We start from the raw sequence: 19124 nt of genomic DNA, 5'->3' as shown, positions 1-19124 counted from the left end.
TAGTAAAAAGAGCAAAGTGCCAAATTCACTTCATATGAAACCAACAGTAATTACAATGCAGGATTACGAACAACCACAGGGACTGCTGATTGGCAATGAAATGACATTATGTTTGTTCACTTTAATACATACTGATTCCTCAGTACAAGTTTTCTCAGTAGACAACAGACATGAACGAGACAACATAAAAAGATGGATCAATCATGATTCAGGGGAGGTCCTTGTCTTCAAGGAATCTGTATTCGAATGTGAACCCTTCTTTTTTTCTCTGACTCCATTTCTCAAAGTCAAAGTAGATATACGTACCCTGGAGGGAAAAAGAAACGAAGAGCCACAATAATTATTTGATGCTATCAAGTATGATGTTTCACTTCACGAGCTGCACTCTTAGCGCTATCATAACAGCCTGGTGCATACAGAAAAACATGTGGTATGATGCTAGTGGCTGCAACATCTGAACATCTGCCAACTAGCCACTATAAATTAGTGGTGGGAGTTGTATGAGCTCCTTTACCATTTCATAGTCGTCAGTGATGGCTTTAGGCTCCTCAAGTCTCTGAAACCACATCATGTACTTTGTGTGAAATCTCCAAGATAATTTTTTGAGAGCTTTTGCTGCGAAGTACTGGGCCTTTGTTCCCTAGAGAAAAAACATAATTAAAAAAACCAAAGCATTTAAGGTTACGATGTAGTGTTTGCTCATGAATTATATATTTTTTATTCTTGTTTTTGTGAGAAAGAGAAACTATTCTTTTATGTGTCTGCACTACCCAAGGCGCGTAAGCGGCCACGGGTATAGTATCTGAGCCTGCTCACCTGGCTGCCATAGCACTGCGTTTACAACATGGATAGCCTCAACTCATAAGTAACTAATACAGCGCTTGCTAGCTTATCAGTATGCTACCGCAAAGATCGTGTGGTCATAGCCAATTTCAGTCGTCAAATAGTAGACTCAAACAAGAAATACTAGCAGTCTATGATATAACAGAGGGCAGCTCGAAGAGTTCTTGCTTCTATCAATTTACAGACCGAAGAAAAATGCCAGAGTTTACTAGCTGGTCAACTATCTTTTTACTTCTACACGAGGGTAACTGTTTATTGTATTGAAGAAATTGTTTTGAGCCGCCCTGCTCCTTTTCCTCGTTAATTGCCTTGCTGACAAAGAGCATGCAATATAATTATAGCATATAAAATGACTATTAGTGTATACAGTCAAGACAGCTTGATTTATTTCTAGATAATTACTGCGTGGGCGAATACTGCATCGTAACTTTAATCTAGTAGTAGTGATGATGATCCACAGCGTCTACTCGAACTATGGAGTGTTCAACAAATCTACATGTAATTTAATGGATTACATGCAATCGGTTGGGACCGCGGGTACATTAAAAACTGTCTTAGACTAACACACATCCAGGAGTCAAGGTTTTAAGGTATCTTATGTAATTGTACACCAATGCCAACAGTCTGGAGCTCAACTAATTTAAACATTGTGAGAAGAGTACACATTCTTAAACAGTATACACAAAACTATACCTCCATATAGTAGAATACAAAGAAGAGCGAGTCTATAGATAGTCTCTGGAAGAACTCGAACGAGTCAAAGTGAGATGGAGGGTGCTGATGGTGATAGAACGGAGTGGGATACGGTGTTCTTTGCAAATACGGTCTGAATGTGTGTGCATAAAGTGCTACGTAAACATCAGCTGAAAAAAAGCAAGTAAATGTACACCTGTAAGATAATCACAAAATACACGATGCACACAGAAAGAACGTGGACTGATGACACTACAGTAAACTTTATTCTATAAGCAGGCCACCCTCTCTCTATAGACAGCCAACTTAATGGGCCCAAAACTGAATTTGTTTCAACATGCACTACCCTAAGTTGAGTAACTCTAACCTCTTTCATTACAGGCACTGTTGGTTGCCCAAGGGTGACCGTTATAAGTGAAACTATACTGGAAACGAGATTGGTAGAGCATTTTGATATCAAATACTTCACTTGCACTAACACACACCCCCTCACCTCACTCTTTCTGAATCTGACTGATGTGGCAGGTGCTTGTATGCAGTCTCCAACATTTTGAGCTGATAGAGCCTCTCTTGAGTCAGCTGCACTGGACCCAGGGGCGTGACTCCTAGCAGAGGCATGATCTGAGTGTCTGTACGACCTGCCGATGTCTCCTCTGAAGCACGACTACTGAAGGACTCTAACAGAGCTGGAGAGATTGCAGCCATTACTAAAGCAGGTGGAAGTGTAGTACAAAGTCACAATGGAACTACTCTAAAAACCAAATTATTACTGTAAACAAGCAATACAATCATTGTTACAATGATAACAGAACAATATGTACAGTGTATCATGGCCAGCTTAGATTTGTACCTAAAGGCAGTTCTATGCGCCCTCGGGAGTACATACAACTGCACGAGGGATCAATCCAGTACACACTAATTAAGATAGCCACGGTACACATTTTGGGCACATAAAGTACATACATGTACATTCCTGGAGGGTGTGTGGCATGTACACTAGAGTATATGGAGGTTTCAATTGATATTCCATGGTACAAATACATGTAACTAATCAGCTTTACACTCACGTCTCATTTGCTCTGAGCTCTGTTGCCCAGGCCTACTCTCGAGGCCCATCACTGCTTCCAAACCACTTCCTCTACTGCTAGTGACTGGTGTGCCAGATGAGGCTACTACCTGGGCTGCTATGGACTTGAGCGAGGAGAGCTGACCCACGACACCAGGCCCTGCATCCCGCTCACCCATAGACGGCAGAGCAGTCTGCTGTAGGAAGGGTTGCTATACAGCATGTGCATGCATACGTGTACATTAAACACTAACACACGTAAACATAATACGACTTGTAGTGGAGTGGTCTACAGTAGTGGGGGCAGGCTTAAACAATAATGGGAACAGTTCATTATCAAATTTCTAAGAAATTGTAAAACACACAATGCACAAAAACCAGCTGTGTACACAGCACCACTGCAGATAAGGCAGGGAAGGTGTACTAATCAACCAGAGACATCAGCACCAACCACATGTGTGCAACAAACAACATACCTCTGGCGACATGAAGCCTGCTGATGTGAGCCCAGCGAAGGAAGTGGGGTGTGTTGGTAGGACTCCTGTAAAGTTAGCGAAGGTTGACTGTGCCACTGTGAAGGTAGTGGGGAGTGCCCCTGTGAGGGGGGTGGGCTGCGAGGGGAAGGCAGAAGTGAGAGGGGAGTTGGAGATGGGAGGTTGTGAGGGGAAGGCGGCAGACTGAACCAGAGGAGAATTACAGGACAGAGGAGGCGAGTTGACAGGTAGTGTCGGTGAGAGACCTGAATACACAAGTAGACCCTTGAACAAATGTACGTACAATGCTGGGTATTCAAACATACAGCACATGAAATCATAAATAAAAAACCGACGAACAGATACTAATCAACCAGATAACCAAGGGACAGCTTTGTACCGTGTCTAGTTACAGCAAACCACCACATACATGTACATGTACATGTATGATATGCTCTTATTGTCACTAGTATTATTGCCCACCTGTGCTAGTAGAAGACGAAAATAGTCCATTGCCGAAGGCTGCCCCTAAACTTCCTGGAACTACCTCCAGACCGTCATCACCCGCTGCCATCCACACTGGGAGATTTGAACCTCCTGATGGAAACTGATTAAAGCCAGGACTTTGAGCAGCGACCATAGGATTTTCTGCTAACTCCACACCACTACCAACAGGTGCCAGTGGCATTGGCGAGGGCGTGACCACAAATGCATCTTGATGTGACGTAATGGAGGGCTGTGCGGTTGTTGGAGGTTGAGAGGGCGTTCTATGAGGGGTTGGTTGTGTGATTGTGGTGGAGATGAGGGGAGAGAGAGCTCCGACCGAGGAATGGGTAGAGGAGGGAGGCCGCACACCAGTGTCCACTACTAGGGGGCTTGGTTCTGACACAGGGGCTGCACAATGTAAACCATGCACTGAATGTGAACAGTTAAGTCAGAGACCAAGTGTTTTTGTAAAGCCCAAAAGAACAACTTACTTGAATGTGCTCCCCCGCTGTTACTGGATGCTCCACTGTGTGTATCTGCTATACCTGGAAAGACCAGGTGGTGAGGAGCATATATTGACTACCAGATTATTGTGACAATTTACAGCACTTACTGGAGCTGGTATGAGTCAATGACTGAGAGTCTTGCGAGAGAGAGGCAGAGAATGATGAGGCACTGCTGGACCGACTGTGCTCAGAGCGGTGGGATGTTTGGGAACCTACAGTACAACCGGATATTTATATGTTAATTTGATGACCCTGTACCAGGAAGGAAAAAACACTGTATGAAGTGGTTGCTAAACAATGTTCTTAAAACTAGAGAAGTGTTGTAAACAGTTAGTAATAATGCTACTGACAGTTTACAACAGTGCCGTAGAAAGTACAAGCTAGCTTACTCTATATATAGCCGAATCAATTCTCTTATATCCTTCGCATAATTATGCCTCGATGTGTGCATGCGCAAGCAAGGTATACTGTAGTGTGTAGCGTGTTACAGCTGCTCAATGATAAATCAAGTGCAAATAAGACTTTCTATGGGCTTCTAGTCACGTTTTCTTGGATTGCAATTAGTGGATTTGCAAGACAGTGCTTCGTTCTTGAGTTATGTAGTTTTGCTTAATTTGAAGGCTGTTGCAGACTCTTGTGTAGCAAAATCTGTTGATATCAGTTAGCTATTCTACTTAGTAGTTAGCTCTGCACTAGAACGCTATCTATTGGTAGCTGCAAGAGTGAGAAAAAAGATGCAAGGCCACACTGTTCATTGCAGCCATCAAGTTTCGACATCCTTTTTAGCAACAATCATCATTTCCCACTCTTTTTCACCTGCTCTGTATGCATGTCATTTTAGCAACAATCATAGTTAATCATTTCCCACTCTTTTTCACCATTCTGTGCTCTTCATGCATGTCATTTGTGTACAAATGCAGAGGCATAAATGTAAATTGTAATTGTACATGTGTGTATTTTACTAGTACTGTAGCTTCATTGCCATAAAGCTTTGGCTCCTCCACCAAGGCATTGGAAACGCTTCAATTCAAGGGCAAAATACCTGCAGTTGAGCATGCGCTTAAAATAAAGACATGCAGTCCAGTTTCTACAATAGTGTACATTTATGTCAATCGGGAATTGCAACTTAAAAGGAAATTAGAATGAAGGGTGCTGCAATCCGGCTGGAGCAAGGCTTTGAGAATGCGGCAGTTGTAAGTTATGCACAGGAACTAGGGTAATAACAGAGCAAAAAGGCCTTAATTAAACAGCCTCAAGTTGAAGCTGTGAAAAATAGGTACAGCCAACATGTAGGCGGCGTCAATCTCTTCCTCCTGATAATGAAAAAATACTAACATACTGCTATAACCTGCAGCCGTCACGTTAATAAAGGCATACCGAAAAACAGCTACAAGATTGTAGCTATGCCTACCTGGTCCCTGTGGTCTGGTTTGAGATATGGTGGTCTGTATGTGTGCCAGTCCAGCCGGAGCAGTTGATGCCGATGTACTTGCTTGGGATGCGCAGGTGGTTGGGGAGCTCACAGGTGGTGGAGAGTGCTGAGTAATAGACACAACACTTGTTGGAAAGGGACCGGGTAAAACTACATGTATGCAGATAATTGGGGCAAAACCATACTAAGTGACCTCAAGAGTAATATTTCTGTTTGTCTGTTGGTCATGGACAGGCTAGATACTGTATAGCGGGTTATTTTCGTATTTTCGTATCAGTAGGGCACCTACAAAAATTTAAACTGCGTGACACAATACTCAATGTCACTATCCTGAGCTGTACGAATATTTAAAATAGGAATGGGTACTTCGTACATTGTTACAGTAGCTGACTCTCAGTATAGGGTACATATTGTACATTTAGCTGACTAGTGCCACACCCTATAACAATTACAAATAAGGGTCTTGTTCTTGACCCATAACAAGACAAGTTTCTATAACTACCTTTCACCAAATAGTTTAAGCTCGCCCTATGATTCGCATGCTCCTACACAGAAGCTAGCTACAGTTTCATTCCACAGAATTTTTATCAGGTATAGCAGGTAGATTAGGTAAGGAAATAATTTTGGCGAACTTAGGTGAGGATTGCCAAATTAAAAATGTGCTAATGTGATCAATAGTGCCATGCAGCACGATTGTTAAAAATCGGTTGGCTCAAAAACAAAAACTGACTACAAGAAGATAGAGTTAGTGCTGGTTGATATTGGCATGGTTCGGCACTACTTATAATTGCATCAGTACAGTTAATATTGAATGTATATAAATGCAGGATCCACTGGGGGCATACCAAACTGTTTGGTTAAATTGTAGCGTTGTTGTGACCCCTATACTCCTAATGTGTCATCATAAAATGCCAGCAAAGAACCTGAACGCTTGATTAGCAGAGTAATGCAAGTCAGGGTTTTTCTTTCAGGGTTTTGTACCAGTGGGTGAAAATGTGGAATCCAAATAATTATTAAAATTAACTTGCTAATCCGCACTGAATTAGTGCTGTACCTCACTCGAATCATGACAATATCAACCATAAAACAACAACACCAACTCATCTTGTTTGGTCTTGAAGCCAACCTTTATTTGACGATCATATTGGATGGCAATATTGATCACTGATCAATGATGTCTTTTTGTGGTTTTACTGTTATTACAACTTTTTTCATACAATGCTCGTCATATATTCATACGAATAATAATTGTCAACTAGCTAACATTCCCCAAATATACTCGCTATTTAATAGGTGACTACTATACATACATGTACATGCTCACCAGACGCTGATGTTGAGAGCCCTCTCCCGCTGACTGACCACTCCCACTGTCCTCCTCGGCTGGAGTAGTGCTACTGCTGGTTGTGTCAGAGGGCAGAGCAGACGTCAAAGTGGTGGGTGAAGAGTTTACATGCCCACCTACATGTATCGAGTCGAGAAAAACAAGACATTGGTCAATTACACACACGCTCTACACAGGCTCTGCCAATACAACAAGTGGTTGTGACACATACATTTTATTGACGTACAAAAACCATGCTATGTTATACACGTTTGTTTAGCCGGCTCCATGTGTTCATACACATCTAAACGAAGCACAAGTACAGACGACGCTAAACAGCACTTCATAAAAGAGAGTGTCCAAACGTAATGTATGTGTGCAGAATTCAGGTATATATACCTGTGTTCAAACACTGACCTGCTGCAATAGAATAGGCAGGGCCTGGTGGAGGTTGGGCTTGCTTGCTATTGGACCCTCCTTTTTGATTACTGCCATTTGGGGATGACACACTGGACGTCCTCGTGCTACTGCTACCCAGAGAATTGGGTCTTCCTGTCGTGGGGGTGATCGCCAACTTTAAGGGTACACTCCCTGACGCTCTAGATGACCCACTGGTAGAATTTGATAAGCTCTTACTAAGTTTTCTAGGAGAGGGAGCTGGTTGGAATGGCTGTCGAAAAGACAAAGACACAATAATACAGTGTATATACGTATATTCCACCGTATAAACAAACATGACTGCCTTTGTGTTGTGCAAATACACTGAATTTAAAGGAATAAAGATGCTCACTGGTTCTATGTCGTTGGAAAAACTGGACGAGGCTTTTCGTCTTCTTCTCTCATCAAACATTTCCTGCATACAAATTCTCCATTAGGGCTTCTTTGAGATACAAAAGTGGTGACTTAGAGTTTCGTTTAGTAGAGAAGTACTTAAAACTAACTTGTACTACAAGCAATATTTAAAGGTCAGAAGTAGATACGACAAGGTTGGTGTCAGACTAACCCAGGCTAACCTGTGACGTAGATTTGAGGACAGTGGGGGTTTTGGGAGAGAGAGGGCCTTGAGAGGACCCGGGAGAAGTAGGAATTGAAATAGTGTCATCATCATTCACAAACGGTTGAGACGCACTCCCTAGTACCACTGTAGGAAAAAGCAAAACCTAACACATGTACGTGTATTGATCTCCATAATGCGTGAGTTATTGAGTTACCGTATGCATGTACACTGTGCATATAGATTCAAGACACTATCAATGTAAATACTGAACATCAGCAAAGACACTAGCCACTAGTTAGCCTAAACACCATGGCTACAGCACAAGTGTAACTATGAAGCAGCTTTGAGCAAGTTTTCTGCTTACGTGGTGTTTGGTATATTTGAACATCCTCTAGGTCGAGATCATCGTACATCATTTCGTTCTCAGCAAAATCTGGTTCCTGGTTTGACTCCAGGTAATAGTTGAGGTCATCCTGGAGATCCTTGACCTCCGACACTTCTAACGAGCAGTTGTCCATCAGTCTCATGATAGTCTATAGAACCAACAGTACGTAAGCACTAGACCACTTTCAAGGAGAACCGTGAAAGTGAATAGTGTTTCTATTTTCAAGCAGATCATCATACATGAATGTACAGTGTAGGTTCTATATGTACAACGAAACCCCACTCTATCAAACACAGCAACGGTGTATGTACAGAGCACACAAAAAGAGTATTTTAGGAACTCACTTCAAGCTTCTGCACATGGAACTTGTGTCTTTCCACCCATTCTTTCAGTTCATCAACTCTATCGGTTTTCTAGTTGGGTAAATGTCATTCAATGAGTCATTGCCAACTGAAAACTAAAATGGCCTATCAACGAATCCAAATACCAGTAGTCCATACCTAATTAGTATACTGTACATAATACTTAGAATATAGCCACTGGCACACCGAAACTTACGAACCATTTCAAACACTAACTGGCAAGTAGTATGGCTACCACTTCACACGGTGGTAGTTGGCACTAATGTGCACGTGGGGGTATGGTATGGTACAATACACTTTACCTCTCTGTCCAACTTCTTCTTTTTGATCCCAGCGAACATAGTCTCAATCTCCGACTCAAACTGATCCGTCTGAACGTTCAGTGTGTCGATGGATTCAGTTAACCATTGTCTTGTCTCATCCTTCTCCTTTTGGGCAGGGTCAATCTTGGCTGCTGACACCAGACCTGCAAATTCAGAGAAACACAGTAGGATAACGAGACTATAATTGAAGGTAGTAGAGTTAAGCTACATACATGTGTATAGCACCATTGCCAAGGGATACCCTTGAATTAGTTTTGCTCCATTAACGCATTAGCACCAATCAGACTTCCAATAATCATAATTATTATGTAGGGCAGTGTTTAAGTGACTGACCTTCTTTAGAATACGCCTTTGTTTTCGTTTCCCTCTCAACAATTTTGAACCTTTCCATTTGCTGAGGCAAAGACATCATTGTTCAAACACTCTACTCACACAACAGGTGCTAACTAGAAATTGGTTACTGACCGTTTCTATCAGTTTTCTGTTCTCCGTTAAAGTTTTCTTGTCTTTGATATCGTTTGAGGTTAGCCATGTTTTGATTTGATCTCTTAAACGCTGCCATACAAAACACACACACACTTGAAACTATACACTTCAAGCTAACCTGTAAACACGGACTATATACTACATGTAGCTATAATCTTGTGCTTATCTAAGACAGTAATACATGGACAAGCTACCTGTAACTTCTTTATTTCCTTCTTCAGGTCTGCCTCATATTTCTCCTTCTGGTTGGCATTGGATGCCGTGTGCACCTTCACATAATTATACAAACAAAGGGGAGTATGAATATCATGGGTATTAGAGATAGATCTGAGGGGTACACCTTCTGCCAAATGTCCTCAAAGGTATCCACCCCTTCAGAAACTCTCTTTAGACATCTGTCTATCTCTCCTACAGAGTTTCAGGTACATAAATAACATGGGAGGTAAATAAGTGGTGGGAATTAAATAGAATAAACACACACAGTTGGGACAATTTTAACCTTGTAACTTTCGTTTGTCAGCCATTGTACTATCTTTTTGCTCTCAGGAGATGCATCTATAAAGCTTTGTATGGAAGTATGACAAGCTAAGGTTCTTCAGACCAGCTTCAAGCCTCGTGCACTTTTGCAATTTGATGACCTGCGCATGTGATCTTTATGATGTCATGGCGGGAATCAATTTGAACAAGAAACACATTGCTGCTTGAGGTTCTTCTGGAGGCTAAATTTAAGGAAAAGAACACTTCTGTCTAAGCTGAAAAATGGAGCATATAACTTCTCAGCAGCCTGATAAAAAATTTCATCAAACCTACATACACAAGGTAGTAGCTTTTCTAGTTAACATTTGTGTCGTACGTACGTACATTGTAATGTGTATGGCTTTGGTTACCATGGTTACGAACACACAGTACAACCATCTCGCCTGTCCTTAACCGGCCTTCGTTACATACCTTTTAAATCCCCTCAGGCTAGGCCTATGACCTCAGACTCTCGAAGCAAGTCTGTCAGGAGCATGTCAGCTCGCAGTGACACTACTCCTTTTGTCTCTTTTCATCATGGTCTAGAGATTAAATCCAGCCCCATCCAGTTGGCATCCCGATCACTTAGTGCTCGTTCTTCTGTAAGCAGTCTGTCTTCCTTGCCTCTCCATCACAGACCTTCCTCTTCAGCCAAGGTGAAAGCATCGCTACAAAAAGATTCTCAAAAACCAACCTCCGTTATGAGGCATGTTAGACATTCAAAGAAATCTAAGGAAGGCTCCACAACCTCTAGATCCAGGAATTGCACACATCAAAGTGTTGATCTCCAACGTGCGAGTAAGCAGACCCCTGATGTTTATCAGAAAGGATTCAATATTGCTGGACATTTAGAAAACAGCACTGACCTTGATCGATCATCTGGGTCTCTATCACCTGATGTTGATCAGTTCTTAAAAGACATTGGAGCTCTTGTTAAACCACTCACTCCCGGACCTCTCAGCCAATTATCTACCCTCCACCATAGTCATGATGATTCAAGTTCAAATCAAAGTGAGAGAGAAGTTAAGTCCACAGGTGTTACTTCTGAAAAACCCAAAGACCATTCACGTAAACCCTGCAGACCTAAACTAGCAGCCAAGTTTGGAGCTAACCAGACACATACATATACCCCTAACACTATAGTACCTACACTCAATTTAGAATGTGCCCCTTCTTCAAAACCAGAGAATACTATTTTACTTCAGCCACAAATTCTTGGAAATACCGGCTCAATTCCTCCCACTCGAATAGAGCATCAGCCAACAGATGAAAATGTGGCTGCAACCAAAATCCAATCTTGGTATCGAAGAGTTCGATCAGCCCAACTTGTCAGCGTGCAGAGTGTGCTGCAGGCAAAGAAAGATGAATTGAGTCGGAGCAGGGCTCAGGAATTGTTGGAAGATGAGAGTAAAGAGATGGAGAAGCAACAACGCAGGGAAGCCAAGATGCAAGCTGCCAGGAAAGCTGCCATTGAGGAGCTCAACAAAAAAAGGGAACAAAAGAGGTTGAGAGCGGAGAAAATTGCACAAGAGGAGATAGTGAGTGTACCAGCTTCATGAACATGCTATGTTAAATTTTATAATGTTGTGTTTGCATTGAAATGTACTTACAAGCTAAAAGCTACAGTTATGTACTTCCCTTCCATGTTTTAGGCCCTACTGCAAGCAAGTGGTAAGGTCAAGAAGCCAACACGTAAGAAGCCTGTGCAACCAAAAAAAATCGTTGCCAAAATGGACAAATCTCCTGATGATCCCGATGAAATTATTAAGGAGTTCTTCCAGGTACAATGTATTTTGAAACGAAGAAGACTGGCATTGACTTCTACATGCAATGATTATATGTATAACTTCGAGAAACTGCAACCAGCCCTTTGCATGGGCTTCTAAATCGCGTACCAAGTATTATTTAGTCTCGTGAGCGCGACTTATTATCATAATTATGAAAATGTTGCATCCACTCTTAGGCCGGCAGTAGCAGATTGAAGTCACCAGTACCAACTCATTCTACAACACACAGCTCACCTGCACAATTGACTGAAGGCTCACCTATGCACTTGGCTGACAGTGATTATAAACAGGGCAACTCATACAATGACATTCTAAAAACGCTCAAGCTATTGGAGGAAGTTCCAGCACCCCTAGCTTCAACCAAAGACCAGGCCTGCTCTGACAGAACATATTTATCTGCTAAAAACCTCCAGAAACTAGCCCCACCTGCTGTAAATGGTCCTCTATCTAATTCAGCAAATCTTTCAGAGGGTAAACTAGGCAACATCCTTGCTTACTTGGATGAGATGGAAAAGGCTGACCAAGACCTACTCTCCCAGTTGGCACAATCCAGGGCTGAACTAAAGACCAAGGCCTCCACAACGGCAGGAGGCACCCCTCGGTCTGCCAGGAGTACCCTGACAACTGCGGGTTTGGAAACAAGTAGTAGGCAAAACCCTGAGTGAGTTATGGAAAATATCTCCATTGCTAGGACGGTAAAGATAATTTATGCCAGCATAATTATGTATTGTACATGCATGTACATGTACTGGCTTTTTCATCTACATGTACCATTCACAGTGATGCTCATACAATGCCAGTGAATGTATACACACATATACAATGTACGTATGTATACATGTGCCCTAAAGTAATTAGGGCTAAACATTGAGCACAAGAGAGTATAAAACATTTTCTTTCCATAGTGCCTCCCTAGAAGCTGCTACAGCTGCAGCCAGCGATGTTACCACCACCATTCTGGCCCAGCGCATAGAGTTGGACAATAAGAACAAAACCATTGAGATGATGCAGAAAGCACTGACACAGCAGAGAGAGCTCACTGTCTATCACGCTAGGGAGATGGATAAAGATGGACAGAAGAAGGTGGAGCTCTTGAGAACAGAGTATGAGTCGAGGATTCAGAGGCATCAAACGTTCATTGATCAGGTTGGATATACATTTTTACTATTGTACACTTCTACACCAGCTGTCAGTTGTTGTTTTTTATTCCTTAAATGTTTCTCTCCAGCTGATAGATGACAAGAAGGTTCTCAGTGAGCGATGTGAGCAACTTGTGAAGCAGCTGAGAGAACTAGACAAGAAGTATAAAACCAACGTTAAAACCTTAGAAGAGAAAAACTCATCTGAAATGTCCAAACTCAAACAAGTCACAGCAGCTGCTGAGAAACTTCGTAGAGAAAAGTGGAAGTCCGATGAGACACAGAGAATCAAGGAAGCTACTGTGAAAAGTTTAGAGCCTGAGATTCAGCGAATCATTGCCAAGGGAAAGGCAGAAGTACAGAAACTGAAGGCTGTACACGAGGCAGATATGTTGCAGGTTGATGAGAGAGCTAGTAGGAGATTTGTAGTGCAGATGGAGGAGCTGAGAGCGCAATGTGCAGAGGAAAAAGAGCAAGCCTGTGCTCATGAGCGGGAACTGGCTAGACAAAGGTGGGTCTCTCTACGTAGAAATGGTTGCTGTGTTACATACCGTAGTGCTAGAAGTTTATGCGCGATACAAACTATTTGTGCGAGTGGCTAACTATAATCGGCGTTTAGTCGAGGCATTTGTACAATCACGTTAAGAACGCAGTGTTTAATAAGTACGTACCTCATACTGTTTTCGGATCCTTAAAATGGACCAAAACACATAATTATTATTTCTACCACCACAATACAGTGCCTGTAACCTAGGGAGTAGAATACAACATTTGTGAATATCTTGACCTTAAAACATTTCTAAGAAATTTTGATGATACCAAAGTGTAGGTGAATGCTTGAGCTTCAACATATCCAAAAATGTTTCCATGGCAACCTAAGGTGGTGGGTATGTGGTTGCTTTTACAACAGCAACAAATTATTATGATAGTGAGCAAAAGCTTAGGGAGGAAAAACACCAACCGTTGTCGGCTAAGGTCTGGAACTCTGGCATTAACATCAGTGGATAGTTGAGCTAACATATGCATGAATTAAAATCGGTTACATAAGTACACACGCTGTTTCGTACTCCATTATGTGTGTTTTTGGGTGCCTTTTCGCTTAGGGAGAGATTTTAAGTAAATTTTTCGGCTAAGGTCTAATTTTTTTTACACATGTAATTGTTAATAAATTGTCTATCTTTTGGTAGAAGCAATTTTTCTAGAAACATTTTACTTACAGAGATAATTGATGTTACATACATTTTTTTACAATCATCCCCGTTTTCACCTAAATGATTTTCCACTATAACAATGTTTTAGAGAAATATTTTTGAATATGTTTGTAGCTTATTCATTCACCTACACAATGGTGTCAGCATCATTTCTTAGAAATGTTGCAATCTCAAGATACACTTAAGTACAAATGTTTGTATTCTACTCCCTAGGTTACAGGCACTGTACATGTACTGTAAAATTGCTTTAGGATCCATTACCCTAACCATACTTTTGTTGGCTCGATGTTTGCATGTAAAACTGATATGCATGCACACCCATTTGTTCAGATACGAGAAGATGGCCGAGCAAGAGGAGGTGAACTACCAGCAGTTGAGAAGGAAGCTGTTTGCTGAGGTGCAGCAGGAGAAGAACAGACTGGCCGATCAGTTTCATCAACAGAAGGTCTCCATTGACCAGAAGATTGATAACATGCAACAGTCTAATAAGAGGTACGAATACTACATGACGGTGATGTACAGTGCTCGTGCATGTACATAATATAACGTATAGCGGGTGAATTTGGCAAATCAAGATGAGGGTTGCCAAAATTATAAATCGCCATGTGTAAGCTTGATCTCAGTCCCTGTATATTATCGCACGAAGTCATGACGATCATGCGGTATAATTGTCAAATTAAAAATTGCCAAATTTACCCGCTATATACGGTGTGTTTTGTACTTTCCACTGTACACAGGAATAGTATTATGGTCTACGATTATCTTGGTGTGCATTTACATGTACACTGCACATACATGTAATAATGTACATGTACTGCTTACATTGTACTGGCATGTACATGTAGAATGGACTCAAAACCAACAGTCATGGAATGTAATTATGCAGCCTTTTGGAAGAGCTCAAGTTTGAGCATGCTCGGCAGATGACTGAACTCGAGCGGAGGCACAGCTGCCAAAGCAAAGATCTCACTGAACGGTCAAAAGTGGAGAAGGAGGCATGGGAAGAGAACATGCTCAAGAAACAAGAAGCGATGATACTCTCCAAAGAAAGGGATTTAAGAGACCAGCTGAGACGAGAGAGAGACAAGGTGAATTGTGTACACTGAGCAGTTTATTGGAACACAATAAACTTGAACCACCCTCCCTGTAAAAGCAAGTATGTATTTTTATGTACGCAACTTTTTGACACCACTGTATCTTCTGTTCTGCCTGTGCAGGAGATAGAGTTAGTCATCATAAGGTTAGAGGAGGAGACTACAGCGTCACGTGAGGAGATGGAGAGAGCAGCAGAGGCTCGTGTAAGGAGGGTGAGAGAAAAATATGAGACAGAGCTGAGAGAGGTCGAGAGGTCAGAACGTTCCACACTGGAAAAATTTAACAGCCTAAAGGTGTGTGTATCAAGAGTATATAAGAAAGAGCTCTACACAAAAACTGCGCACAAAGTAACGTGACATCCTGACATGAGCAACTCGCAATTAATTATGTTTGCAAACTTACGCATCCATTACGCAAAGCACAGAATTTGTTAACTGAGTAAAAAGCATAAGCCAGGGTTTTATCTAGGATTAAAAGTTTGGGGGGAAGGTTTACACACGCTGCAAAATGTTTGGCCACTCCTATATTTGTTGACTGCACCCCCTATTGCATACTAAGTGCATCACAAGAGGAGGTACGACACAAGTATCTCGATTAGGCTTGATTAGGCTTGGTCACGTGCAACGTTAAAATCATTGCTTCATACGACCGATTTTAGCCTAATCGAAGTACTCGTGTCGGACCTCCTCTGGCATCACAGTAGATCTAGTTTCATGCTGCACACATAGGCAGTACTGTCTATACTAATGTGATGATGTCATTATTCTACAAAATTGGGGGGGGGGGGGGGGAGTTGAGCATTTTGGGGGAAGGTTCACCTCTGCCCCTCCACTAAATGAAACTCGAGGATCGACCCGACTATTGTCTCTATTTAGATAATTTTTTGTTAAGATATTGTCGCCTATCAGTGTGCAGTGAGCAGCTCTGAACGTTGAACACGAACGACTAGCTGGAGTCAGATCTCATTGTTCGATTACAACACCCCTAAATCGTCACAGTTAACATTTACTAGCCAATTACTAACCATTTTACAATACTTCGATCATCACGTGCAAGTCATGTTACTTTGTGCATAGTTTTTGTGTAGAGCTACAATGTATCAGTAGTTCGACACTCGATCTTCTCTTACATACTCTTGGTGTTATGTAACACCAGGGTTTATTTCAGGGAAAGGGACAGGGGGTTTTCATACCGTGTAGGGATGGTAGAAGTACGTGATTGTACAATGTGTATAATAGTTACTCTCCTTAGGTACATGTAGTACCTATTACTTGTCTAGGTACATATTAAATACATGTAGTCTACATGTAGTCTTTTTATTCCCTACAAAGTGTTCGACTTACATGTGTTCACTCCTCCACAACAGCAATGAATGACTGACTGCATGCATGCTGTTATATAAATCATCCATTGCTGGTACACAACTGATGTGCACGTACACCGTGCGCTCAATTTTGTTGTACGGTACCGTACTACCGCGAAATACCGTATTAGCGTGTATATTTCGAGGGTATAAATGTTTGCGGTTTTCGCATGTACCGCGAACATTATACCCACGAATATAATATCGCATGCATGCAGAAAGGCTGCTATTCCACGAAACTCGTTTTAACGGTCAATCCGCGAAATTGTATACCCTCGAAACGCACCCGCTATATGGTAATACCCATCAGGTCTATGCAGGCGCATTGAACGCATATTTAAACCAATGTGCAAATCATTCGTATAATTGCCCACAAATCGTACACAGACACAGGTGGTGGAGTGCGAGGGGGAGCTCTCTCGTCTTAAGTCACTGCTGAGACAGAAGCAGGAGGAGGTTGAGAGAGTGGGTGAGGTGGCCTCTAAGCTCACCAGAGAAAGAGACAGTGTAGCAGACATTGTGAGACAAGAGTTTGCTGATAGGTAAATAATTATTAATGTGGTGGTGTGTATATAATTATAATCATAATGACGGTTGTACATGCAGCTGGTGCAACTGGTGGTTACTGCAACGTTCATGTACCATTATACATATAATTATGTTAATTTGTTGGACAGCAAAAATTATTCTTTTGGAAATTGTCCGGGTATATTTTTATAGAGCACGCGAAGTGTCCGAAATAAGTTTAATAGAACAGTGTGCGGCTGAATAGTTGCACAAGCTATCTAAAACTACATGTAGCTATAAATCCTCAAAGCTATTTAACTGCAGCACTCTTACTGGCCGACTATAAAGCTACGCTGCTCAACTTTTTCATGGTATTATTAAAGCACCAGAGTGTCCGTTGTTGTATTAGAACAATGAAAATTGCCTAGAAGAGTGTCCGGGGTAATAGAAGTGTTAGATAATTTAGAAGATATACAGTACATGTACTCTCGCTATAGATTGCCTGCTCAGGTGGCTACTGTAACGCTTCGTAGACCTTTCTATTGTAGGGGTGTGGTCATTTGAATCTCTATCCGCAAATTTCTATTCTGCAACATTTTTTCTCGAAAGTAAATCGCTAAACAGTACTTTTTCACATTCTCTGTATTGGACATCAAGTCATACTTAGTTTTAATACAACTATGTGTTCTTCAGACTGGTGCGCACAGAGGAGGAGAACAAAGAGTTGAAGATAGAAAGGAGTGAGCTACGAGCAAGACACAAGGTTGATGTTGAGAAAGTCGGTAGAGATAAGGACAAAGAAATGCAGTCAGTTCACGACAGGGTCAAACAAGCCCTTAGCAAGAAGGAAGGCAACCTGCAGAGTCTCAGGGAACAATACGAGTCCGCTTTAAAACGAGCTGACCATCTTGAAATGTTGTTAGAACAGCAACGAAAACAACTGATTAAGAAATGATTCCTTGTTGTATGTATGGTATATTCATGTCATTGTAGGCCGTTAGATTGTATCAGAGCTGCCACAAGTATGTACATGAAAATTGCAGAATTAGACTCGCTGGCCACTCCCATCATCACTATCATGAAGAATCCTCAAGATAGTGATGATGGGAGTAGCCAGCGAGTCTATTGCAGATTAGATCATGTTTGTCATAAATACTGCAATCTGATTGGTTAGAGGAAATGTTCTATCCAATTTAGAAAATCATGTACTTCAATAGAAAATCATGTACTTCACTTAGAAAATCATGTAGCAAAGATTAGATAAGAACATTCAAATCTGATTGGCTAAATACTCATGGTTGCTATGATCTAAAATGCTTAGACACTGTTTAAGAAGTTTCCACATGATTTAGAAAATGCTTGTAGTAATACTGCAATCTGATAGGTCACTGAGAGGTCCATTATTTCACTTATGGACCTGAGGTCTTCTAAGTAGGTCTATTATACTGATTATGCCTACAGGCAAGATGATGTCAAGATTAACTTGTATGGAACATGGCAACACACAGTTTATGTTGAAGTCATAGTAACGATGATACAGTGCATCATTAATTAAAAATTAATTTTTTTTAAAGTTTTGCGTTCTGCAGTGCCGCTTTGCAGCTTTTATCTCTCTCTTGCAGCTACAATAGCTAGTGCTCTAGTGCAGAGCTAACTACTATGACAATAGCAACTTTTTATTTGCAATGCGTGATTCTCAAGAAACAGAAACTGCCTTCATCAATGTGAGTTTTTTTATGTAGACTAGCCAGAGCAAAGCTTTAACGTTGCTTGAGGCTTGTAGAAACTCTTGGTTTCAGAGTCTTCTTTGTGTTAATATAGCCTAGCTTGCTTAGCACTATTCTAAACCAGTTATAGGCCTCGTCAACGGTCACTATGGAGTTTTGAGACCCTCAGGCCCCTTAGTAGCACCCTCGCTACGCTCGAGATGCTACAGCCTCGGGCCTTCAGGTCTCAAAACCCCATAGAGACCTTGGACTCAGTCTATAACTATTATTTAGAAAATGCTTGTAGTAATACTGCAATCTGATAGGTCACTGAGAGGTCCATTATTTCACTTATGGACCTGAGGTCTTCTAAGTAGGTCTATTATACTGATTATGCCTACAGGCAAGATGATGTCAAGATTAA

At 41.5% G+C, this 19124-nt stretch overlaps 2 protein-coding genes across 2 annotated transcripts; one reads left to right on the top strand and one right to left on the bottom strand.

Moving 5' to 3' along the window:
* Positions 1-12: 12 nt before the first annotated feature.
* Positions 13-10017, bottom strand: LOC135351761 (CCR4-NOT transcription complex subunit 3-like). The gene is made up of 22 exons (XM_064550849.1): positions 9876-10017; positions 9717-9784; positions 9571-9645; positions 9356-9445; positions 9224-9284; positions 8870-9033; positions 8550-8618; positions 8185-8353; positions 7837-7964; positions 7614-7676; positions 7241-7493; positions 6824-6960; positions 5479-5605; positions 4175-4279; positions 4053-4106; positions 3559-3969; positions 3079-3341; positions 2604-2814; positions 2030-2243; positions 1537-1669; positions 515-640; positions 13-307 (listed from the first exon to the last, which is right to left on the bottom strand). Exons 1-22 carry the CDS (start codon positions 9898-9900, stop codon positions 209-211), a joined length of 3045 nt encoding a protein of 1014 aa, XP_064406919.1. The 5' UTR covers positions 9901-10017; the 3' UTR covers positions 13-208.
* Positions 10018-10024: 7 nt separating this feature from the next.
* On the top strand, positions 10025-18040 carry LOC135351756 (centrosomal protein of 131 kDa-like). Its single transcript, XM_064550845.1, has 11 exons — positions 10025-10195; positions 10342-11430; positions 11545-11673; positions 11856-12340; positions 12585-12825; positions 12908-13329; positions 14360-14521; positions 14916-15117; positions 15247-15417; positions 16875-17029; positions 17688-18040. The coding sequence occupies exons 1-11, from the start codon at positions 10136-10138 to the stop codon at positions 17947-17949; spliced, it is 3378 nt and encodes a 1125-aa protein (XP_064406915.1). The 5' UTR covers positions 10025-10135; the 3' UTR covers positions 17950-18040.
* The last annotated feature ends 1084 nt before the right edge of the window (positions 18041-19124 follow it).

This window comes from Halichondria panicea, chromosome 17 (genome assembly GCF_963675165.1).
Source record: "Halichondria panicea chromosome 17, odHalPani1.1, whole genome shotgun sequence".
NCBI classification, from domain to species: domain Eukaryota; kingdom Metazoa; phylum Porifera; class Demospongiae; order Suberitida; family Halichondriidae; genus Halichondria; species Halichondria panicea.
Note: the sequence above shows the minus strand (reverse complement) of the source record. Positions and strands in the feature narration are given on the sequence as shown.

What these genes read in the sequence shown, in the direction of transcription:
- LOC135351761 (XM_064550849.1), bottom strand. Translation starts at nt 9,900, where the DNA reads ATGGCTGACAAACGAAAGTTACAAG. An exon ending in CAGCGGGGGAGCACATTCAA is followed by an intron (nt 3,970 to 4,052) that starts GTAAGTTGTTCT and finishes TACATTGTGCAG; the next exon opens with CCCCTGTGTCAGAACCAAGC. An exon ending in TCAGATTCAGAAAGAGTGAG is followed by an intron (nt 1,670 to 2,029) that starts GTGAGGGGGTGT and finishes ACACACATTCAG; the next exon opens with ACCGTATTTGCAAAGAACAC.
- LOC135351756 (XM_064550845.1), top strand. Translation starts at nt 10,136, where the DNA reads ATGGAGCATATAACTTCTCAGCAGCCTGATAAAAAATTTCATCAAACC. An exon ending in AAATTGCACAAGAGGAGATA is followed by an intron (nt 11,431 to 11,544) that starts GTGAGTGTACCA and finishes TCCATGTTTTAG; the next exon opens with GCCCTACTGCAAGCAAGTGG. An exon ending in CGGGAACTGGCTAGACAAAG is followed by an intron (nt 13,330 to 14,359) that starts GTGGGTCTCTCT and finishes CCATTTGTTCAG; the next exon opens with ATACGAGAAGATGGCCGAGC.